Source organism: Euleptes europaea, chromosome 16 (genome assembly GCF_029931775.1).
Source record: "Euleptes europaea isolate rEulEur1 chromosome 16, rEulEur1.hap1, whole genome shotgun sequence".
Classification (NCBI taxonomy): Eukaryota; Metazoa; Chordata; class Lepidosauria; order Squamata; family Sphaerodactylidae; genus Euleptes; species Euleptes europaea.
Genome location: NC_079327.1, coordinates 53,739,780 through 53,765,030, shown reverse-complemented (window position 1 = coordinate 53,765,030; position 25,251 = coordinate 53,739,780). Strand labels below are relative to the sequence as shown.

At 44.3% G+C, this 25,251-nt stretch overlaps 1 protein-coding gene across 2 annotated transcripts in view; it reads left to right on the top strand.

Moving 5' to 3' along the window:
- DMD (dystrophin) overlaps positions 1 to 25,251 on the top strand; it is a 1,354,185-nt gene that overhangs the window by 1,126,885 nt on the left and 202,049 nt on the right. For both annotated transcript variants that reach the window (XM_056862020.1, XM_056862019.1), the window contains one exon: positions 3,660 to 3,806. In XM_056862020.1, the coding sequence (XP_056717998.1) occupies positions 3,660 to 3,806 (147 nt within the window). The remainder of the gene's footprint in view (positions 1 to 3,659; positions 3,807 to 25,251) is intronic.

Genomic DNA, 25,251 nt, shown 5'->3' with positions numbered 1-25,251 from the left:
GGGCCTTATAACCAAAGGTGAATATAAACAAATCACCAGTGCTTGTAGGGAAAGTGTTAGGAAAGCTAAAGCTCAGTATGAGCTTAGGCTAGCGAGAGATGCTAAACACAACAAAAAAGGGTGTTTTCTCCCCTATGTTCAGAGTAAGAATAAGAACAAGGATAAGATAAGCCTACTGCGTGGACCGGAAAGTGAAATTGTAACAGGAGATGAAGAGAGGGCAGAACTCCTCAATTCCTACTTTTCCTCAGTCTTCTCTTGTGAGGGAAGTGGCATGGCAAAAACAGAACACATGATGAGGGAAGGGAGTTGCAGCCTAGGATTGACATTTGGGATAGTATATAAATACCTATTTTCTTTAAATGAAACAAAAGTCCTCAGGGCCAAATGAATTGCATCCAAGGGTACTTAAAGAACTTGCAGATGTAATTTCTGACCCTCTGTCCATTATTTTTGAGAATTCTTGGAGAACAGGTGAGGTGCCAGAAGTTTGGAGGTGGGCAAATTTTGTCCCCATCTTCAAGAAGGGGGAAAAGGGAGGATCCAGTAACTACCAGCCCATCAGCTTGACGTCTATACCTGGAAAAGTCAGAACAAATCATCAAAGAGTCAGTCCTTGAGCATTTCGAAAAGATAGGTCTGATTCCTAAGAGCCAGCATGGGTTTCTCAAGAACAAGTCATGTCAGAGTAATTTTATCTCCTTTTTTGACAAGGTTACTACCTTGCTGGATCAGGGGAATGCTGTAGACATAGTTTATCTAGATTTCAGGAAGGCTTTTGATAAGGTTCCCCATAATATTCTTGTTGACAAATTGGGAAAATGTGGTTTAGATCCTATTACTGTTAGGTGGATCTGTAATTGGTTGACAGGTTGCACCGCAAGAGTGCTTGTTAATGGTTCCTCATCCACTTGGAGAGAAGTGACTAGTGGAGCACCTCAGGGATCCATCCTAGGCCCCTTGGTCAACATCTTTATAAAAGATTGGGATGAAGGAATAGAGGGGATGTTTATTATTATTATTACTAAATTGGGAGGGGTAGCAAATATGGTAGAAGACAGAGCCAGGATACAGGATGATCTTGACAGGTTGGAGAATTGGGCTAAAACTAATAAAATGCATTTCAACAGAGATAAATGTAAAGTTCTGCATTTAGGTAGGAAAAATCAAATGCATTATTATAGGATGAGGGAGTCTTGTCTTAGCAGTAGTGTGTGAGAAAAAGATCTATGGGTCTTAGTAGACCAAACACTGAACATGAGTCAGCAGTGTGATGCGGTAGCTAAACAGGCAAATGTGAACTTGGGCTGTATCAACAGAAGTATAATGTCCAGATCACGTGAAGTGATGCTATTGCTTTACCTTGCTCTGCTTAGACCTCACTTAGAGTGTTGTGTTCAGTTTTGGGCACCCCAATTTAAGAAGGATGTAGACAAGCTGAAAATGAATACACAAACACATATCAGTAAAAGCAAATTGAGTTTGCTTTAAAAACTATTGTAAATCATTTGTGTTTTTTCTTAATGCAATGTGCATGTGTGTCTCAGAAACTGCAGATTGAAGTTTTGATTGGATGGACAGGTGAAATTTTATTGCAGAAGGTAGCTATAGACTTAGGGTGCCACCTTGGGAAGAGTGCACTAATTAATTAAAGATGATCTGTTGTAGGAATGCCTGGTTCATTTTAGGCTTGGACACCTAAAGTCTCCAATGCTTTTTTGTCCCAAGGAATTTAAACCTTGTTTTGCTGCCACAGATGTTTCAAATGCTCAGAATGCATAATAGTATGGTTTTATGGGGCCTTCCTTCAAAAGTGTAGGATAGCATTATTATTTTTTATGACCTTGTTATGTATTTTGTGTTAATCAATGTTTAACATATCAGAAAGAAAAGCTATAATCTGTATCATATGTCCATACTTATTTCACTCTATTGCACTTTTGTATTTGGTCAACAAAAGAGATCTGCATCTATTTTTCATTGAAATAAAAAGTATAGAGGAAACACAGAGCTTTGTCTAGTGAAAAACCCATTTCACCTTTGCAAATACAAGTAGAAAATGAAATCTGTAGCTGTTCAGACAAAAGAAAATTAATATAGAAAACCAAATTATTCAATATCTTCTTAAGTCCATAATCCAAGCCTGGTATTATTTCAGAATACATTGCCTTGAATCTCTGTAGCCAATTTTAAAAGGATGCAGAAAAATCGTTTCACAATTTATATAGTTTCTTGTAGTATTCTCTAGAGTTGTCTAATTTTAACCAGTTTCTTTCTCATTAATGTTGTTCTCTTCTTAAAAAAGAAAAATCTGTGCCCCAGTTAACTTGTGTGTGTGTTAAGTAGCTTAATGGTGATTCTATGAATCATCCTATTGTTAAAAGCCTTGCTCAGGTCTTGCAAACTGAGGGCCATGGCTTCCTTGATTGAGCCAATCCATCTCATATTGGGTCTTCCTCTTTTCTTGCTGCCTTCAACTATGCCTAGCATTATTGTCTTTTCCAGTGACTGAAGTGTGATAGCCACAGTTTTAGCTTCAAGCTTTGTTTGATGTAGAATCCACTCTCCTCCAACACCACATTTGAAACGAGTCAAATTTCTTCCTGTCAGCTTTCTTCGTGTCCAGTTTTTACACTCATATATAGCAATGGGGAATATTGTGGCATGAATTATTTTGATCTTGGTCACCAGTGACACATCCTTACATTTAAGAATCTTTTCTAGCTCCTTCCCAGTCTCAATCACCTTCAAATTTCTTGGTTACAGTCTCCCTTTTGGTTTATGATGGAGCCAAGGAATAGAACATCTTGAACAATATCAGTTTCTTCATAGTCAACCTTAAAGTTGTTTAATTCCCTGGTAGTCATGACTTTTGTCTTCTTGATGTTGAGCTGTAATCCTGCTTTGGCACTTTCTGCTTTAACCTTTCTCAGTAGTCATTTCAAGTGTTCACTATTTTCTGCCAGTAATGTGGTGTCCTCTGCATATTTCAAATTGGTAATGTTCCTTCCACCAATCTGCAGTCCACGTTCATCTAAATTTAATCCAAGTTTCCTTATGATATATTCTGCATAGGGATTCAACAGACAGGGAGATAAATGGCATCCTTGTCTGACCTCTCTGCCAATTAGAAACCATTCTGTTTCTCCATAGTCCACCCTGTACTCTCCTCCAGAGTGTAGTATGTGCATCAAAGCAAGCAGATATTGTGGCATACCCATTTCTTTTAAACCCAACCATAGCTTTCCATGATCCACACAGTCAAAAACTTTGCTGTAATCTATGAAGTTGACTTGAGTCCCACTGAAAACATTATAACAGAGTTAAGGGAATGAGCCCATTCCCATAGCTGTTATGTTACAGCCTCTCCAGAGACTATAGGCAGCCTTCTCTACTCCTTTTCCACCCTCTCTCAATTTTGATCCTCCAGCATGGTTTTTCTACTGCATCAGCACAGTAACACCAATTGCTATCTCTAACCCTAGTCTAGTAGGACAGAGAGTGACACTAGGCTCCCATGTAACAAGGTGTAACCATGCAGGGAGATAATAATGCAGGAAGATATTGAGATGCTGATTTGCATACATCATAGATTTTGGCTCCATGATAGTTAGACAGTATTTCACCTACAACTCCATTTTATGTGTTTCCTTACACAGGTTTATCAAACAGAAATTGCACCTCTTAAAGAGAATGTGAACAGTGTTAATGACCAAGCCCATCAGTTTACCTCATCTGAGATCCAGCTTTCCCCATATATGCTGAAACGCCTAGAAGACTTGAACACTAGGTGGAAACTCCTACAGGTAATGTTGCATAACTTATTTTAAGTACCAGAAATGTATTGCTGATGGTTGTGTTGATATTTTTGTTGGATTCTTCTTATTCTCCTAAGGAAAAGAAATAGGCAAATAGAAAATAAAAATCTGGTTACTTGTTTTAAAAATAATAAAGATTTTTTTCCCATCATGTTTGGCCCTCCACCTTGCTGTAGATATGGTCCTTGAGAGCTTCTCTGGCCTCATAATGAGTGGGAGCAGCTAAAGAAGCTCGGCTCTGTTCCCTGGGTGGAAGGTTCTTGGCTCTGTGGAACATCCAGCCCGTCTCTTTAGCCTCTTCTCATGTCAGTATTTAAAGTGGTTGTTCCACTCCCCTTTCTCCAGCCATCAGGCTTCAGGTGGCCACCGTCCACCATCCTTGTACATAGGAGGGCATTTTCCAAAAGCTCTGCCCACGCCCTTCCAGATTTGCCTCCATGATGCTTCCCCACATGTGTTCCTGCACCCCCTGCTGGGCTTGTGCTAGAAAGAGATGGGATCCCTTTACTCACAAGCTTCTGCTGGAGCTCTTTGCTGGCCTTTCTCCCCAGTGTCTGTGCTATGCATCCCCCCTTTCCTCCTCCCCCTCACAGCCACCTCCCCCCCTCTTGGGGACCAATGGAGATTGTTTGGGGAGAGCCAGGGGTCTGCTGGTAGGTGCAGAGTGGTGGGGGACTGGGCCAAAGTGCCTGGAGAAGCCCAGGTTGAGAAGGATGGGGAGAGGCAGCTGGATGATGCTAGTGCAGCATGGGGTGTCATAAGGACAGCTAGAAGAGAGTACAGCATGGCCAGAAAGCTCAGTTGAGAGTGGGGTGTTGGGCAACTGCCTGGAGGTGAGCAAGGAGCAACAGGAGAAGTCTGGGATGCTTGGGATGGTATGTGTCTCTGAACATTACATGTGTCCAAACAGCAGAATTCTGCTTTTAAAAGAATGGTATCAAAACATTTGATGTAAGTTACAGTCAGTAAATTCAATTAGTTGATCTAGCTGAAGTAGACCTTACCTGATGGTCTAAAAATGGCTGGCCTGTAAAAGAAAACTATTTTAAATTATAGTTTTAATCTTTTTGTAATACTTCATTCAAGCTTTAAATGCTCAGCATATGCAACTGCTTGGATTATAGGTGTTTACACATGCTGCAGTCTTGTACATTCACATCCTTAGGTGGATCAAGGACTGTATATATAAATGTATTTTATTTTCTAATATAATTTTTAACAGAACTGTATGCATAAACAGGTGCTGTATACACAGTCTCTGACTCCATCCAGTAGCAAATTGCTGCATGAGATCATCAGCAACGACCCTAATCATCTGTTGGGAGAAAGAAACTGGTGGCGACTACACCAGTGCTTCAGTGGAACTGGAGCAACTGTTTTAGATAATGTGGTGTGATTTGGGGGGGGAGTATGATTGCCCTTGCTTTCAAAATCCTTTGATTTGCAATATCTTTCCTTTGAAAGTGTTTTACTGCATGTGGAAGACTTGAGTATAGATTTGACTTTTACCACTCAAGTCCACTCTTCGTTAAACAATTCCTAGGGACATTAATTTTAATCACTACCCTTTACAATAGCTTAATGATTCATTCCACAGTGTGTGTATTAAGATCACATCTGTGTAATCAATCCAGAATTACAAAGCATTATATTAATTGTGGTCACAAGCAGAGTTTGATCAAGCTATTAAGTTTGTGAAAAGGTAGTTTTGTTTTTAAAGGATAATGAAATTTTCCTAATGAAATAATAGTTGTAAAAATAAGAATGCTGAGGCCAGAGTTATTATCAACAAAGCTTTATCAAATCTCTTAGGGAAAGGTAAACAGGATGTTCCTATTAAAACAATAAAATCCTATCTCCTTCATAGTCGACATAGAAAACATTAAGTTACATTACCAATGAAGGCATACAGGTGCTGAGTAGAGCGCGGCACACACACACACTCTAAAGTCAGGCTTTCGCTCTCTAGCACGGTGAAAATAATCAGCAATTACCTAGCTCTGTTTCCAGAAAATAAAGCTCATTTACCAGCTCAAACAGAATGACGTGATTCAAACTTACATTAACCCTATAATGACTGAATTTAGATTTGCTATCTCAACAATAAAAAGAACTCAAACCGGGGGGTGGGGGTAGTTTAAACAGACATTAAGGACCTAACAACCTTGGTTCCTAAGAACCACAAGTGGGATCTTTACTTATAGGATTGGATCCAGTGGGATGGCAGAGCACATCTTTCCCTGCCTTCTCCTTCCCCAAATACACTGCCATTCAACCCAGAACTTCTGCCTGAGGATTAAGAAAGCCTCAAGCAAAATGTGCTACAGGACAGAGCACTGCAATGACAATAAGCAGTCTAGCAATGGAGGTGGGCCTGTTAGGGCAAATGGGCTGTCCCCCACCAAGTCAAGTTGCCCCAGCCCCCTCCTGCCTTCCTTCTTACTTTCCTTACTAGGGCTGTGCAAAAAAAAAAAAAAAAAAAATCCGGTAAATTTTGGGTTTATTGGACCCAATTCTTTCCGGTAAACCCAAAGTAAGCTGAATTCCCATACCGGTAAATATGGGAATTCGGATTTTTCCGCATTTCCCAGGGAAAAATTGGGTTCCAAAAAAACCTATGGGGATTTCTGTGGCTCCTGGGGAGGCATTTTTGCAGGTAGAGCCCCCAAATTTGCAGCATGGCTGCAAGGGACTCTCCTTGCAAGAACCCCTAAGTTTGGTGAAGATTGGGCCAGGTGGTCCGATTTTATGGGGTCTGGAAGGGGTCACCCCAACCGATTCTCCACCATAGAAAAGTTAAGCAATAGTGAAGTGGCTTAGTCAGAATCTCTATTGAGAACGCTGCTAGTATTTTCAGTGGAGGAGCCAGAGAAACCCACCGCTTTAAACAATGGGCCATTTAAAGCTGCTGCTGCTTCTTTTGTTACTTTTCAGATAGAGACCATGTGGTTCCCCCTCCCCTTATGAACCAGTTCCAATGTGATATGAGCTTGCTGTATGTTAAATTGTTTCAGGGCATGTTGGAACAGCTCAAAATCTGCAGTTTGTAAATATGAAATTAGTTCCCAATGATCATGCATCAAACAATTTTTATCACTAAATTTTTTGACATAGGAGGAGGAGGAGCCACAAAGCTAGTGTTCTTAATGCCAGATACCCATGACCTCTAGTTCCAGCCTGTTAATCTAAGATGACTCATAGGGTCGTTAAACCAAAAGAGCTCTTATGGATTGTAGTCCATCCTGGCAAACTGTTGTTGTCCACTGTGTTCCACTGTTCTGGAATCCAATAAAGCCAAGGACCTGCAATCTATTCTGGAAGATCAAACAATGCATGGTCAGAAATATCTTATTTTGTTATTTCTTATTTTCCTTGTACTGGATGTGTTTTATCATCATCATCATCATCATCTTGGGAAATACTACTGTCGCGAGGAGCTTGGCGGATTAGTTAAAGAGTCCTTAGAACAGAATCCAGATACAGCCAAGCTACAAAAGCCAGTGATTGTTTATTTACAGTGCATAAAATCCAATTTACACACTCTTGACACTCCAGCAACTATCTTTTGCGCTGTTGGTACATTTCACATTACATTTATACAGTTTCAGGTTTACAGGAACCAATCAGCATCCAGCTGACTCATTTAGCTTAGTCATTGCACCTTCTTGCATCAGCTCATGAGCAACACCTGCTCTCGCTAGCTGAACCTAGTTTCCACAGTGCAATGTGTTCCCAACCTCACAGTTCCTGATATGCAATGACTTGCTATCTTGACAACTATATGGGTACACCTACGAGTTAAAAAATAAATAAAAGGACCTTCCCCATTGTGATTATTAATAAAATTTTATTTTCACTCAGATTCATAGTCTGCAAGTATTCTTCATTAAGATACAGTTACCACTCCCCATTCAGATCCTCAGAGAAGGGTAAGGCAGGAAAAGTGCTGTACCCATAAAAAGAAGGCTTTTAATGGTAGATGTTCTGTGAATTACAACTTACACTTTCATTCCCTTTGGGTCAAATCCAGTGAGAATATAGTCAATGCCTGCATAAGGGCATAAAAGCTTTGAAAAAAATATGTCTCCAAGGTTTTTCATTAGTTTTCCAGTTCTAACTTTTGGAAGAAAAACTTATTCCAAGTTGTTTTGTAGGTTATTGAGGCAAAGAGGCCCTGTTATCAGACTGAAGAGTCTGATCACACAGTGTCATGGGTCAGCCTACTAAGGCTTCTGCCAGGGATCAGCATGCTGAGATTTCTTCAGGAGTAGAATATCTTGAAATTGCTGCTAGTGACAGGGAGGAACCACAGCAGGCAGAGCAGGTGCAGGCAGATGACTGTGCCCCACACCTACAATCACTACGATCACCTGGGCCAAGCAGCAGCCCTCCACCACCGCAACAGCATCAATGCAAAAGGTGCAGAACCCTCCTCCTTCAGTGTAGGAGAAGTGCTAGATTGCAAGCCCTTCGGAGAGCCCTGACAGCAATGAGGATGATGAGCTTCCTCAGGCAAGGACTGCTGAGTCAGAGGAATCAGCAACAGCTGGGTCCTCTTAGGCTTATTTAAACAAACACTGGAAGCAAGGGTGACATGGGAACAACTTGTGTTTTCACTCCATGCTACCCATGAGTTACCTGCTTGGAAACCTTTGTGTATTTTGGACTGGACTTTGACAATTCTCTTGTGCTCCATTTACCTGTTTCTGACACTCAGCTTACCTTTTGTTACTTTTCAGGGGGTTAATCTGCAGCAAGAGCTGACAGACCAAGAGTGGGCAGAGCCAGAGAGCTGACACTCTGAGCTCTGAGAGACAGAAAGCATTCAGAGCTGGGTGAAGGGATGAAGAAGAAGCAAGATTATACTCTGTGAACCTGAGGGTTCTGTTAAAGCCAAAGCTATTGACACACACAACCTGTGGTAGTGACAGGAGTGAGAATTGGGTTAGAGAGGACCCATTCTCAGGTCACAAGAAGGATTAGTCTCTGAGGTAGAGCTATTCCGGTAGCAGGGAGGTGTGGAGGATTACAGCCACTGGTGTGGGGTAATCAGGGAGAGAACTGGAAGAGGGATTTTGCATATTTCCCCAAACTTCTGTGAGTTCTCTGAGGAGGGAAAGGAACTCAGACTTCCTTTGCTCCTGTGAGCTAGGCTGGGGACAGAGACTAAGAGTCTGCATCTGAATAACAGTTCTGAGGGTGTTAGCCAAATTGCTCGGTTATGAATATTTATGGGGAAATTAGCAAATCAATAACCGGCTAGAGGCATAGCCCACAGGATCTAAACCTATGTCTACGGGAGTCCAAACCATGATTCAAAGAATAAAGCCGAGACAGTGGATTTAGTTTCAAGAGTTTACTTAAGAAAATGTTTGCACAAGCACCCAAATATCATATACACACCAACATACAGAGTCTAGGAATCAAAGAGAGGAGTAGAGAGACAGTTGCCAATGTGGCAGGCCCACGATGATGAGTTATACTGCACCTGTCCTGGAGCGGAGTTGTCCTGAGTTCCGTAAGCTAAAGTACTGGGAAAGAGGGGCGAGGAGGAGGGGTTCCCGTGGACTTGACCAGTGAGGCGGGATGGGAGCGTGGTCAGGCTGCGCAAAACCCAAACCAACAGAGTGGCAGCAAGTAAGCCAGGGAAAGACCTAAGGTAACGTATTTATGGCGGGGACCCAGATATACTCTTCACCGGGGCGGTGTAATTGGATTATCCTTTTGTGGTTCCCAAGTAAAACAAAAGGTGACAAAGACCCTAATGGCCGGCTGCCGGGGTGAAGCAATTGGGCAATTGAGTAAACTATCCTATTTCCATTCATTTGTGCAATTCCAGGAGGACCGGGAGTTTCGTGCAGATGGGATTAATGATCTAACACAAAGGCTGAGTAGCTGTGTCCGGGGCGCGTCACTTTGCATAGCCGGAGGAACGATGTCTTCCGAGAGGCACTTAATCATGCTGATGAGGCTGGGGGGGGGGAGTGCTTGTGTTGGCTACGTCCTTGCAAGATGGCTTCCACTGGACCGGGGCACACAGGAAAATGGATTTCCTCTGGCTCTCTCCAAGAGGCTTCTCCGCCCGTGGCTCCTTCTTGTCAGTTTCACTCGCTGGCGCAGGAGCCGTCCCTATAGCGTTTGGAGCTCGGCGTGCAGCTGGAACAGTGTGTGCACGTGTCTGCTGGGGTTGCCGTGACCAGTCCAGGAGATTAGCAACCCGTTTGGCAACAAGGGATAGAATTAAGCTTGAAACTAAGAACGAAAGGAACTTCAGTGAAGAAAACATCTAAGCTATCTCTGAAGTAATCTTGCGTATATAAGTCTGACTCTGAGTTTCCCCTCCAAATTCTGCCTTTTCCTAGAAAACCAGTCTCTGCGAGTTCTGTTCAATAAACTTCCCTGTTTTGTCAGTTTAAGTTAAAAAGCCTCTTGTCTCCTATTTCTCACTGAGGTAAATACTAGTGTGGGACTGGAGGAGAAGGAAACTAATCTCCTCACAAATACACTCAGGCTAACGCTTTTCCCTCAGAATATACGGCCGGGCTGGGAGAGTGGGATATTGAAGTGGTTGAAAGGGGGGGGGGTGTCATACCGTGCTACCCATGAGTTACCTGCTTGGAAACCTTTGTGTATCTTTGACTTTGGACTGGACTTTGACAATTCTCTTGCACTCCATTTACCTGTTTCTGACACTCAGCTTACCTTTGACCTCGGACCAGACTTGGACCATGCTCTTGTATTATGTTTTGGCTATCTGTATCTGGACTCTCTCGATACCTCGGCTTTGAACTCAGACTGCTCTTGACTACTCTCCTCTGCCTCTGGCCCTGGGACCTGACACACATACTTATCTTTCTGATACTACTGCTACTACTACTACTAACCACCTGTGCCATCATGATACAGATTAGTGTATTAAATCCAGTCATGGTTGAAATAGGAAAATGGCAGATTTATTTGTCCCTTCTATGGTTCTGCCAACAACAAGGAAACAAGGAAGAATCTGTGCAAGTACCCTGGATCATCACCAGGGAGCAAGCACAACTTTGAGGCAAACCCAGTCTATGCACTGTGCAGATGGTTTTGATGTCCTGCCTTGACAGTGGTCCCTTTCAAACTGCCCTTAACCATTGGAGCAGATTTTTTGTGTCATTTCAGATACAACTGTTTGGGCTCCCGGCTGCTAATGGATTTTTTTTTTTTTTTACCTTTTCAGACAAAGCCACTTATGTCCTGTTGGCATCCTGGGGCTCAGCCTTTTTTTTTTTTTTTAAATGAAAACCACTTTCTCCTATTTTCAGTCCTTCCTTGCACTTCTGAATCACTGCAGTGTGCTGTTTAAAATGTCTGGAGCGCTTCTGAAAGGGCCACTTTCCCCTGCCTTTTTTCACGGCAAGTTCCTTTTCAGCTTTTTTTTAACATTCTAAAATGAGTGCTACAGCGCCATAGCACCATAGCAATCCAATGCATCCAAATGGTAGTGATAGAGCAATTCAGCGCTATATCACCAGCATTTGGATGCACTGGATTGCTATGGTGCTATAGAGCTATAGCACTAAGAATGTTTTTTAAAAGCCAACAAAGAATGTACTGCTAAAAAAGGCGGGAGGGGCAGCATGGCGCTGTTTGAAATGGCCAGAGCATTTCAGAGCTCTTTAGAGACAGCTCATTAATGGATTGAAATCAGGTTAAGAAATTCCTATGTCGCTTTATTCGGAATCAGACCAACAATGGATAACATTTGATTTAAAACAGTAATGTGAAAGGGGCCTATGTGTCATCAGTTTGACCATGGTCAGAGGCCAGAGTGATACCAGAAGAGAGTGCAAGGTGTCTTGCCCATTCTCCTTCTACCACTCAGCCTCAATGACTCACACCTCCTCCTGCCCCCACCCACTGAGCCTGTGAATAGGTCATTCATCTTCCTCCTTCACTGCAAAGTTCTTTCTGCTGCTTAATCTAAAGAATTTGTTCCTGATGTTTTCTCCTTTTCCTGCTCTTGCTGTCCTTGTGCATATTTTAAGGAGTGGAAGCAGCAGTTAGTCTGCTACAGAAAAACAAATGGTGACGTGTCTTGTGGCATTCTTGATGAATTTATTATGGCATAAGCATTCATGGGCAACAGCCCATTTTGTCAGATACAGAGCCACTTGACATTCATCTGTTGAAGTAGGTGTGGCCCGTGAAAGCTTACTGAAATGCTAAAGAAATTATTTAAGTCCATTCCATACATACTGCATGGAAACATTTATGATCAACAGCTGTACAGTCTGTAGCCATTTTGGCGTGATGTTTTAATGAATTTTATCACTGCAGATTCCTAGTGGGAAATACAGGAGATGTGAGCAGCTGCAGTGTACAGACGACAGACACATAAAATTGCTAGATTTTGAATCCCCCTTATTACTGTTGCCACAGACACAATGTAGCCAACATCTTTCAGGCAATTTCCTGTTTAAATTCCCTCACTTACTGTGAATGGAAAGATGGGTTTGTCTGATCTGTACTTACAACTTTTTAAAGATAAAATTATTTATTTCTGGACGTACATTTTGAAGCGCTATGTGTGACTCAATGTGGTGTAGTGGTTAGTGTCAAACTAGGATCTTAGAGACACAGGTTCAAATCCTTAATCTGCAATAGGAGTTTGCTGGGAAACCTTGGTCCAGTCACATACTCTCAGTGGGGCCTAAATGAAGTAAATAAATATGTATTAGAAGCAGCATTTTGGCTACATACAAGTCTGTTAGAAGGAGATGATTCATGCCTTAAAGGTTTTAGCCTGAGGAACAGATGCTACGTTTTGGGTAAATGCTGCACTATCTTGTAGCTCCACCCCTTCCTTTTAGAAACAGTGACATAATTCTTACTCTAGGACTGTCAAGCCCCTAGTGGGGGATCCCCTGCCCCCAAGTCCTGGGGTCCACCACCTCTGGAAGCAGTGGTGGGAGAAAAAATGAAAAACAAGGCCTTGAATGCTTCTTGTAGGTTATCCGGGCTGTGTGACCGTGGTCTTGATATTTTCTTTCCTGATGTTTCGCCAGCAGCTGTGGCAGGCATCTGCAGAGGAGTAACACTGAAGGACACTCTCTGAGAGACACTGTCCTTCAGTGTTACTCCTCTGCAGATGCCTGCCACAGCTGCGGGCGAAACATCAGGAAAGAAAAGACCAAGACCACGGTCACACAGCCCGGATAACCTACAAGAACCAATGAACTCTGACCGTGAAAGCCTTCGACAAGGCCTTGAATACTTACAGAAATTTCTTATCATAGAATTCCTAGTGATTCCTAAAGCTACCTAGAAGTGACCACAGGTAGCTCTAGGAATCACCAGAAACTCTGTGATAGGAACTTCCTGTAAGTAGATGAGACCTTAGTTTTCTTTTTTCTCCAGGATGCTAGTCTCTACCCCCAACCCTTCCACTGGTTGCTAGGCACTGCCCGACAATCCTACCTCACAGTATTTTGAAAAAGACTATCAGAGGATCATACCATACAAATACAAGAATTTTAATCCTTTCAAACAATGAGAATATCAGTTTGTTGGCTATAATTAGTTTTTCTATAATCAGCAAGAAATGCAATAAACAGTTCTCAAAGCTAATGAGGCTTAACATGAAGCAGAAAGCTGGTATATGGTTAGTCTTGCCTTTTGTGAGGAATTTAAATTAGATAGCCTTTCAGTCCATTCTGGCTGCATAATTGGTTTTATAAATCCCCTAGGACAATATAAGATAGACTAGTTTGGTTTTACATAACCAAGTAGAACTGTTTTCTAAGATTTTAAATCAGCTTGACTGTGTTCATCGCAGAAATTTTGTTCAGCTTGACTTCAGCAGCAGTCAATCATATTTTAAAATATTGAGTATGTCTGTAACATTTGCTGCTGCAAACTTCATAAAATTATACACACAGGAGGCTAGAATATGAAACAACGGCACTTTATCGTTCTTTGTAGTTCTCACGTAACATAAAAATGGCTGCTGCTGTGTTTTTATCCAGTACTTCTCCCCCAATATAACAATTCAGAATACCTCGTTCCTGCTCTTCAGTATCATTACAATACTATAATGAGTTTACTAAGGAGATGGTTTGTGTTTATGCCATTATCCAGATTATACTATTCAGTTCTATCAGATGCAGTTGTATCTGATGGGTTCTTATTAGCTGGACTGCTGGCAGGGTAGAACCTGTACATTTTTGCACATGGAACGCTGATTCTTGCCCCTTCTGCCATTCCTTTTAAAGTAATTTTAATTTATTGTGTGTCAGCTTCATTGACAAAATAAGAAACTAGACAGAACTGGAAAAAATCAGTGACTGCTCTAACCACCACCACCACCACCACTCCCATTGTACTGCTGCTTACTCATGCCATGTGATACATAAGAACATAAGAAAGGCCCTGCTGGATCAGACCAAGGCCCATCAAGTCCAGCAGTCTGTTCACACAGTGGCCAACTAGGTGTCTCTAGGAAGCCCCCAAACAGGACGACTGCAGCAGCACCATCCTGCCTGTGCTCCACCGCACCTGATATAATAGGCATGCTCCTCTGATACTAGAGAGAATAGGTATGCAGCATGACCAGTGTCCATTCTAACTAATAGCCATGAATACCACTTTCCTCCATGAATATGTCCACTCCCCTCTTAAAGCCTTCCAAGTTGGCAGCCATCATCACATCCTGGGGCAGGGAGTTCCACAATTTAACTATGGTTTGTGTGAAAAAAATACTTCCTTTTATCTGTTTTGAATCTCTCACCCTCCAGCTTTAGCAGATGACCCCGTGTTCTAGTATTATGGGAGAGGGAGAAAAACGTCTCCCTGTCCACTCTCTCCAAACCATGCATAATTTTATAGACCTCTATCATGTCTCCCCTTAGCTGCCTTCTTTCCAGGCTAAACAGCCCTAAGCGTCTTAACCGCTCCCCATAGGACAGTTGCTCTAGTCCCCTAATCATTTTGGTTGCTCTTTTCTGCACCTTCTCAAGCTCTGTAATATCCTTTTTCAGGTGTGGTGACCAGAACTGTACACAGTATTCCGAGTGTGGTCTCACCATAGATTTGTACAAGGGCAGTATGATAGCAGCAGTTTTATTCTCTATTCCTTGTCTAATTATGGCCAGCATGGAATTTGCCTTTTTACAGCAGCCACACACTGGGTTGACATCTTCATTGAGCTATCCACTACCACCCCAAGATCCCTTTCTTGGTCTATTGCTGCCAGCACAGAGCCCATCAGTGTATATGTGAAGTTGGGATTTTTTGCCCCAATATGCATCACTTTACACTTACTCACATTGAATCTCATTTGCCATTTTAATGCCCACTCTTCCAGTATGCAGAGATCCTTTTGGAGCTCTTCACAGACCAATTTTGTTTTAACCACCCTAAATAATTTGGTGTCATCTGCAAACTTGGCTACTTTACTATTTAACATCTGTGTAAGCCCTTGGTCCGTAGAATCCCCAAAAGCAACAACCCAGGCAGGTGGTCCTAAGGCAAGTTGACTTTATTGGAAATCATGCAGGTAAACAGAGCTTGCATAAAACTAAGCCAGGAATGGCTGGCTGGTTCACTTCAGTAACATATATTGGCATAGCAGATAGTGTAGGTTGGCATGGCAACTCCTTCTCCCACGGGAGAAGAGCCAGGAGGAATGTCCGAGATAAAATGTCCGTTAGATCAACAATCCTTGGCTGAGACGAGCAAAGCAAAGCAGCTGTGAGAAGCTGCAAGAAATGCAAAACCACCCAGAGAGTCGAGAACAGGCCCGCTCCTGACAATCTGGCTCTGCCTCAGAGTGGCTTTTCCAGGATCACTATCCATTTTATCATGCTAATATAAATCCCATTTTAGGTATTATGGTGTTTCCCACATGGGGACAGGCTTGTATCACTTCCCCAGTACAGCTACAGCTCTAATACAGCATAGCGGCAACAGGGCTTGTACACAGCAGGTCCCCATGGTAGTTTCTTTGTTTGTTTCTTTGTTTGTTTTTAATCAGCAATCAAATGGTGCTACATCAATATATTGTTATATGTTTCAGATTCTCCGCATTACCAGCTTTCATTTTTAAAAAGGCTCTCTATCCCCTTTCCTTGGGGAAATATACCCTTTTCTTTATATCTCCATAATGAGAGGGGCCAGAAATTTACTTTTTAAAAAAGCAGAGAATTCAGGAAACCTGATACACATAATGGTGTAATGGTGTTTCAATATAACACTATTCAATTGCCAACTGGGGGAGGGAGGCCTGGTAACAGGAGAGGAAATCGCTAATGTAGGGGAAATGGCTGCCCAGATGGTGGTTCTGGGAAAATCTGAACTTTCCCGAACACACGACAGCTATTCAGACATTGCTGAGATTTTTCCAAATATGCTGGAGCACAGCAAGTTAGGAAGAATTTGAGAAAAGCTGGGGAAACTTTGCTAGGTGCATGAATGCACCATGATACTGTGTGGAAGCAGGAAAAAAAACCTCCACTTCAAAACAGCATTGAACTCAGAGCAAATAACCTACATGGAAATACCCTATGTCTCTATGACAGCAAGTTATTTAAGGATGATGTCTATTTTATGTAGAAAAGCGGGAACCCACAAGGGCTTGCAGGAGGCATATTATTTCCCCCACTATTTCTTCTGTCCCTTCCCTGAAAAGCCCCATAGTCTCTCCCCTTTTCCTACTACCTTCCCTCCTTCCAACCAACAGCCAACCTACCTATATCTGTCCCCTAGTCTTCACTTTTCCCTCTCCCCCTCGCCTGGCAGCCTCTACCTTGATAAACTATGTCCCAGTTGTGGTGCTGGCCACTGAGCCAGGCCCACTGGCATGGTAGAGAACCCTCAAGGACTTGTGGAGGGAACCTCACTTTCCCTGGATCCCACTCCCTGCACATTTCCTCTTTCCCTCCTCCTGGCAACCCACATATCCTCTACCCACTGACTGCCTCATTCTCTTGTTCTCAGCCATTTACCAATCTACCTTTTAACTGCCTCTAGGGTTGCCTACCTCCAGGTGGTGGATGGAGATCTCTCTCTATTACAACTGATGTCCAGGCAACAGAGATCAGTTCACCTGGAGGAAATTGCCACTTTGGCAATTGGACTCTATAGCATTGAAGTCCCTCCCCTCTCCAAACCTGCCTTTCTCAGTCTCCAGCCCCAAAATCTCCAGGTATTTCCCAACCCAAAGCTAGCAACCCTATCTGCCTCCAATCTTCAGCAATATTTCATATTTGTATAATTCATTTATACCACAACTTTCTTCATAATAGGGACCAAATCAGCTTACATTAGTCTCCTCTTAGGGTTGCTCACCTCCAGGTGGTGGCTGGAGATCTCCAGACGGCACAGATCAGTTCACCTGGAGAAAATGGTACCTTTGGAAGATGGACTCTTTGGCATTATAACTCACTGAAGTTCCTCCTCTCCCCAAACCCCGCCCTCCTCAGGCTCCACCCCCAAAATCCCAGGAATTTCCCAACCCACAGCGGGCAACCCTATCTTCTCTCCTCCTTTTTATCCTCATAACAACTCTGTGAGGTAGGTTAGGCTGGAAGTATGTGTCTAGTCCAAAATCACCCAATGAGCTTCCATAACCAGATGGCGAATTCCTGCCTAGGTCCCCCAAACATTATTCTGAAGTTCTAACCGCTACAGCACACTGGCTTTTGTAGGGTGGCTACTGTTGAACAGCAGCAAGAGGCTAGGCCCAGTACAGTCATGTAAACCAGGCAATTTAAAGGGATCCAGAGGTTGCTGCCAGGCCAAGAGTTGCCAGCCTCCAGGTGGGACCTGGAGATCTCCTAGAATTACAACTAAACTCCAGACATCAGAGATCTGTCCCCCTGGAGAAAATGAGTGCTTTGGAGGGTGTACTATGGCATTATATTCAGCTGAGGCCTCTTCCCTCCCCAAACTCTGCCCTCTTCAGACTCCACCCCAAAATCTCCAAGAATTTCCTGACTTGGAGCAGGCAACCCTAGTCAGGCCTGATTTACTGATTTAGGTAGTGGGTAGGGTTGCCAGCTTCTAGGTACTAACTGGAGATCTCCTACTATTACAACTGATTTCCAGCCGATAGAGATCCATTCACCTGGAAAAAATGGCCACTTTGGCAATTGGACTCTATGGCATTGAAGTCCCTCCCCTCCCCAAACCCCACCCTCCTCAGGCTCCACCCCAAAAACCTCCCACTGGTGGCGAAGAGGGACCTGGCAACGCTAGTAGCAGGGAGTTATTTATTTTGAGTTATTTTGAGTTAGTGCAGCAATGAAATTACATAGTTTAAGTTCTTATTTTTTTTATGACTCAATAAAGGAATCCATGGCCCTCAATTTGCAAGACCTGAGCAAGGCTGTTAACAATAGGAAAATTTGTAGGTCATTAATTCATAGGATTGACATATGACTTGACTGCACTTAACACACACACATACATACACACAGAGAGATTTTTCTTTTTCCTCAGATATTGTCATTTGCCAGTAGTAAATCATTGTGCTTAATGAATGTCTCTATAATCATGGAAGCCTACATTTATGTATGATACTATTTTATATCATACATTTCCTCCAAAGGTTGTATAAATCCTATTTAAAACCTCCCAGATTATGCAGCTTCTTACATTTGGGTTTGAGAAATACTCAGATGCATCTAGGCGAACTTCCAGAATTTTAATTATATCTGTATCAGATGAGCAACAGAAATATACAAGGGATTTTGGAGAGATTTAATTTTAGATAGCAGTTTAATTAACAGCATTTGAAAAACTAGTGCAACTTTAATTAAATATCTCTGCATTAATTTAGTCATTTAATTGAAAATGGCTTGGGATAGTCCCTATAATTTATCCCCCTTGCTATTTGAAGGAAGAGCTTTTCATTTACAAAACATAAACGGAATTTCTGTTTTTTACAGTTGTTTTATGTCAGTTGCATTATATATTTCATACTAATTTTATTTTGTGAGATTATATAAATTTATAAAATAGAGTGTTTATAAACCTGCAAATGACATGTTGGTGAAGTGACCTGATCCTTATCTTCCTTTGTATCTGGTCACTCTACCAACATGCCATTTGCAGGTTTACAAACATTTTATTTTATAAATAAGCTTCATTAATTCTAGCAAGACCTGGTAATAGTCCCTCTAATTTATAACTGTAGATGCAAAAGTTTACTCCTTTTGCTTGTATATGGTTAGCCTATATACCAGGAAAGTTTATCATTTTTTGGACTTTCCATTAAAGGCCTTTTGCATGACAAAATGAATAAACATATGGCCCACTTCCTGCTAAGAAGATTCTCTTCAGTTGCCCAATAATGTTCCTTTTCTTTCTAACACTAAGCCACTTACTACATGCCATAGATCACGTTCACAAATAGTAATTGGAAAGCCATTTGGATATTTCTAACTGAATCTTTTCTTCTGGCAATCATACAAAGATTTCTTCACTATGGTATTTTTTATTTTTATTGTTCTTGTTGTTGTTGTTACACTTTCAGCATTATTTATATATCAGAGTTAAAACTGGTCTGGTGCTTTTGTTCCCTTCATATTGGAAACTGAGATGGGCCTTTCGGTCCAGATATTTTGATTCACTGTTTATTATTGTAGTGTGAGGATTTGTGATGCCAATTAAAGATGAAATATATGATACTGCATCACTAAACTCTCTCCACTTTTGCTAATTGAAACATGCAAGGCTACCCCTTCAGTTATGTATACCTATTAACTATCCGTGGTCTCCATCCACAACTTAATCCTTCATGGTTGACTACTTTGTTTCATGTATTGTTTCGAAGAAGTGAGCTGTGACTCTTAAAAACTCATACCCTGTCAGAAATGTTGTTAGTCTTTAAGGTGCTACTGGACTCTTGCTAGTTTCTACTGCTACAGACAGACTAACACAAGCTACCTGTTGTGTTTTATGAATGGTGTCTGCCTGATGACCCAAAGACTTCCTTTTCTTAACTTTGTTGTTTCTCCTATTTTCATTCACATCAGGTGTCAGGCCTAGCCTGGGCGATGTACAGAGAATGCCAGGCATAGTCTGACAGAGAATGTTGTACTTTCACCAGGTGCTGCCCAAGGTCAGCCTCACCAACGGTCGACTGCCAACTATGTATTTTGACTCTGAACTTCGTGGGAACTTATTCCAGTGGGAGGGGGGTTGCCATGGTTTCCTGTGTTATTCTGTGTTCTTTCATTTATACCCAGCACCAAGCTTGTCGGTTTCGTAAGTGACCAGTGGCGTCGTCTGGCCACAGCGTCCCCATGGAAGTTTTTGGACGCCGATCAGCTTGCCCAGGATGACCTTCAGCAACTAGACAGCTTACTCAAAGAAGTCTGACTGGTGCAAGAGGACCTAGCCACCTTGATTCAGCTGTTGGTGGAGCTCACCCTCCATGAGTTACCACATAAGCCAGTGGTCCCAATCCGGGACCCCGCGGAGTTTTCCACTATGGCGGGAGCTGTATGGGGAGATATCCCGTCAACCGTTCCCGATCCCGTTTGGTGCCAACGGGAAGCTCAGAACATGGCGGCCAGGACGGTTATGGTCCTCCAGGACTTGCTGCCGACCACGACAGTGGCGGCTGAGGTCGAGAAGCTACTGGTCCCTGAGTTTGGCTCTGCCTCAATGGATCTAGCTGCCCAGGTTCAGCCACTGTTGGGCCAATCCAAGGAGACTGAGTTGCTCTTGCATCGTGAGGCCCTACCGATCGTGACAATGGCTACCGCCGCCAAACTAAAGGCAGATCAAGCCCTTGCTGACCAAAAGCAAGCAGAGGAGCAATGTTTGGACGATGCGGCTACCGCTTGGGCACGAGCAGCGGCAAGAACCGATGTGCGCCCAAAGGGGTCCAGAGGACTGGGACACTATTTCCCCTCGTTTTCACCGGATCGAGCTCTGCCCCGGGAGGCGGCGCTCAGACAACGGCTCGCCTTCTCTTCTGACGTGCTGGAATATCCGGATGAGGAGGATTTTTACAGTGAGGGGGATGAATGGAATACCAACTTCCATGTCAACCAAGCCCGCCGCACCAGGGCATCTGAAGAGGAGGTTCATCTCCTACGGTTCCAAAACCGGGACTTAACGGACCGCTTGGTCCATATGCAAGACCAAATGGACATACTGATGCGGGAATACGACCGTCTACAGCGCACTCAAGCGACTCCGGTGGTGCCACCACAAGTGCCACCACCACAGGTGCCACCACCGCAAGTGACACCTCCGCCACTTCCACCGCAAGCGCCCCCAGCACGACTGGTCCAGCCGCCCCTGGCGCCGACGGCCCAACCACTCCCTGGACAGCCTCCGGCACCTCCTCCGGCGGCCCCGGTTGTGCAGTGGAATCAACCCCGTCTACGAGTGACTTATGACGGCTCCGTGGAGACGTTACCCTGTTTTCTGCACCAAGTGGAAAGTTATATGAGGGAACAGGGGCATCACTTTCCTACGGAAAATAGCAGGGTTCGGTTCGTCTCCTCACTCTTGGTGGGAAAGGCCACGGATTGGATGGTCCTTCAGTTCGACACATGGGCCCGATCCATCCGCTCACTTAACGAGTTTATGCGAGCATTACGGCAATGGTTTGAAGACCCATTCCAAGGGGAGAAGGCCAAAGCCGCCCTCCTTCAGCTCCGTCAAGGATCCTCTTCAGTCAGAGACTTTGCTGATGAGTTTCAACGACTAACAAGTAAGATAGTGGATTGGACTGAGGCTACTCGGGTGCATTATTTCCTTGAAGACTTGCATCCCGAGATATTGAACTGGGCTTACATGCAACGGGATCCAGCCACCCTGGAGGAGTGGATCCTACTGGCAGAAGAACCTTGGCCCAATGTCGAGGCAAGGAGGGAGCAAGCCAGAAAGCCCTTCCAAAAGCCACAGCTCCCATCCCGTGGAGGCCGGCTCAACCCACGCAAGACCGAGTGTCACGTTTTCAAAGGGGAGCCTGCCTCGTTTGCGGTGGCATGGGCCATTTTGCTGCTGCCTCCCCGTCTCGTCCGGATCAGCCAACTCTCGCTCCCCGCCTGGAGGGAACACCCCGCGGAAGGGGACGTGCTCGGAGGAGAAGTGCCATGATGGATCGCAGTGCCGCACTGCGGAGAGCGCCCCCAGCCCTCCACATCGAGGAGCCGGAACACAAGATTTCGCCAGCGGACCCATCGGGGTCCGGGATTACAATTGGCCCGTTGGGGTCCCGGATTACAATTGCCCCAACAGGGGATGGTTCAGCATTGTCGGATGAGGACCACCACTGGATTCCGCCTTGAACTTGGAGTCTCCCCTGGAACTGTCAAAAAACAGACTGGGTCTGCGGTGAGTGGAGCAGCCCCGCAGACCTCCACAGACATTTCTGCCAAACCCAAGGCTCCTGTAAAGGTGAGTGAAGTGGGAGAGACTGTATATGTGGATGTGGTATTACAACATCATAGCAAGGGACCCCCGTTACAAGTTAAAGCTCTTATAGACTCGGGATGTGCCCGCTCTTTGAGCAATGAAGCCACTTTCAAGGCACTCAAGGTAAAATCAGTGCCTCTACCAACCCCCATTCATTTCGCCCAAATGGATGGAAGCGACTTTAAAGGTGGACCTGTTGACCGTCGCACTCGGGGAGTGGCGATGGGCATCGGTCACCATTGGGAACAAATCAACTTCACTATAGCTCCCAATATACGATACACTGTTGTATTGGGAATTAATTGGCTGAGGGGACACAGCCCCTCCATTAACTAGGAGGCCGAGACTTTATCATTTTCCAGCCCAAGTTGCGAACGGCATTGGTATGAGGTGGCTGTTAAAACCGTACTCCCGACAACCCCTGCCTTGGTTTCGGACGCCTCTGGGTCATCCCAACTACCTGCTGAATACCAGGACTTTGCGGATGTCTTTGATGTACAAGAGTGTGATGTACTACCCCCCCCACCGCAGAACAGACTGTGCTATTGAGGTGGTGGGGGAGGGGAACTACCCAAAAGCAAGATTTATCCCATGAGCGCATCTGAACGAACAGTGCTTCGTGACTTCTTAGACAAGAATTTGGCTCAAGGTTTTATCCAACCCTCTACTGCCCCGAATTCAGCCCTAGCTTTCTTCATGTGCAAAAAGACCGGTGACTTGCGATTATGCATTGACTTTTGAAAACTCAGTGCAGTCACCCAAACCAATGCCTACCCCATTCCGTTGATCTCAGATATTTTGGGACAGTTAAAGGAGGGACACATTTTCACCAAGTTGGGCTTAGTCGAAGCCTATTATAGAGTCAGGATCTGAGAAGGAGATGAGCCCCTCACAGCCTTTTCCAGTTGCTTTGGTATGTTTGAATTTTTAGTGATGCCATTTGGATTGAAGGGGGCTCCGGGAGTCTTCATGCAACTCATTAATGAAATACTGCATGACTTGCTATACAAAGGAGTGGTGGTTTATTTAGATGACATTCTTATTTACTCTAAAACCATGGATGAACACGTCGCCCTGGTTAAGGAAGTCTTACAACATCTTAGACGCAATCAACTCTATGCTAAGGTATCCAAGTGTGAATTTCACCAAAAGCAATTGACTTTTCTGGGCTATATAATTTCACACCATGGACTCACGATGGACCTGGAGAAAGTGCAAGCAGTAACCACTTGGGAACCACCCTCAACCAGTAAACAGGTTCAAAGGTTTCTCGGATTCACAAATTTCTACAGGGGTTTCATTCCCAGCTTTGCTCAAATTGCACTGCCCATCACAGACCTCCTTAAGACTAAAGGCAAGGGAAGCGCAGCCACCCTGCCTTCGGCTAAAGTGAATTGGACACCCCAGTGCCAAACTGCTTTTGACAGTCTCAAACAACTGTTTACCTCCAAACTGGTATTGAAGCACCCTGACCCGGAACAAATGTTTATAGTCCAGGTAGATGCTTCAGATGTTGCAATTGGGGTGCTTTATTGCAGCGAGGGAGAGACAGTCAACTCCACCCATGTGCTTACTTCTCAAAGAAGTTCACACATTCTCAGCTCAATTGGCCGATGTGGGAAAAGGAGGCGGCCACGGTCAAGCATGCCCTCACCGTGTGACGACAATTTTTGGAGGGTTCTAAAGTCCCTTTTGAGGTATGGAGCGATCACAAAAACCTGGAGGCATTGACGGGGGCTCACAAACTGTCCGCGAAAACAGGTACGATGGGCGGACTTCTTTGCCCAATGCCGCTTTGTACTGAAGTACGTGCCGGGGAAGCAAAACTTGCTGGCTGATGCTTTGTCTAGACTCCCCCAATACCCTACCAAGGTTGAGCGCCCCACCGAGTCCCTCTTCACTCCAGCTCAGAGGGGTTTACTGCCCACCCTGGCAGTGCAAACCCAGTCACAGACCTGGCTCCCGACGCAGCCTTCTCAGGGGGGAAAAGCCCAAAGCCCGACCACGTCGGTCGGCCCATCCACCCCACTTCCCGTGCCTCCTTCACCGGCTCTGGCTCCACCCCCCATGCAATCCCGAAATGCCAGTCCCGAGGGGCAGGGGCCCATCCGCCCAGGCGAACTGACAGCCCAACCCCCCCCGACGGCACCGACTCCTTCTCCTGCAACAAACCCTGCTAGCATGGTGCCCACTATGCCGGACATGGAGGGACTAACCGATTCCTTCAGGGAATCTCTCCGTGGCGATTGCTAAGCCGAATTTTCTGCAAAGACCCTCCCAACATCACTGATAGAACACAGGGGTTATTGGTATAAAGACTCCAGATTGTATGTGCCTAAGGTACTATGGAGGGAGGTTCTACATCTGGTTCATGGGGCCAAAACCGCAGGACATTTTGGTTTTCTTAAGACGTTACATTTACTAAGGAGACAGTTTTGGTGGGCGGGCATGCAATCTGACGTGGATTTGTTCATCCGCCGTTGCCCCATGTGTGCTGCTGCCAAAAGACCCCAGGGCAAATCACCCGGATTGTTACAACCTTTGGAAACCCCCACCAGACCCTGGGAAGTGATTGCAATGGATTTCATGACTGATCTACCCCTCAGCGAGGGGAAAACTGTACTTTGGGTAATCACGGACCTGTTCTCGAAACAGGTGCATCTTGTACCTTGCACGGACATCGCTTCCGCCCCAAAACTGGCCCGCCTCTTTGTGACGCACATCTTTCGATTGCACGGATTTCCGCGCAAGGTGGTCAGCGACCGCGGAAGTAGTGTTGTGGCTAAATTCTGGAAAGCTTTCCTAAAATTGGTTGGGGTGGAACAAGGACCGTCAACCGTCTTCCATCCCCAAAGAGATGGCCAAACTGAATGAGTGAACGCTGTGCTAGAATGTTATTTGTGCTGTTATGTTAATTACCACCAAGATGATTGGGTTGAGCTGTTGCCCTTTGCTGAATATGCTTACAATAACGCAGTACACCAATCCACTGGGTTTAGCCCTTTTCAAGCTGTGTATG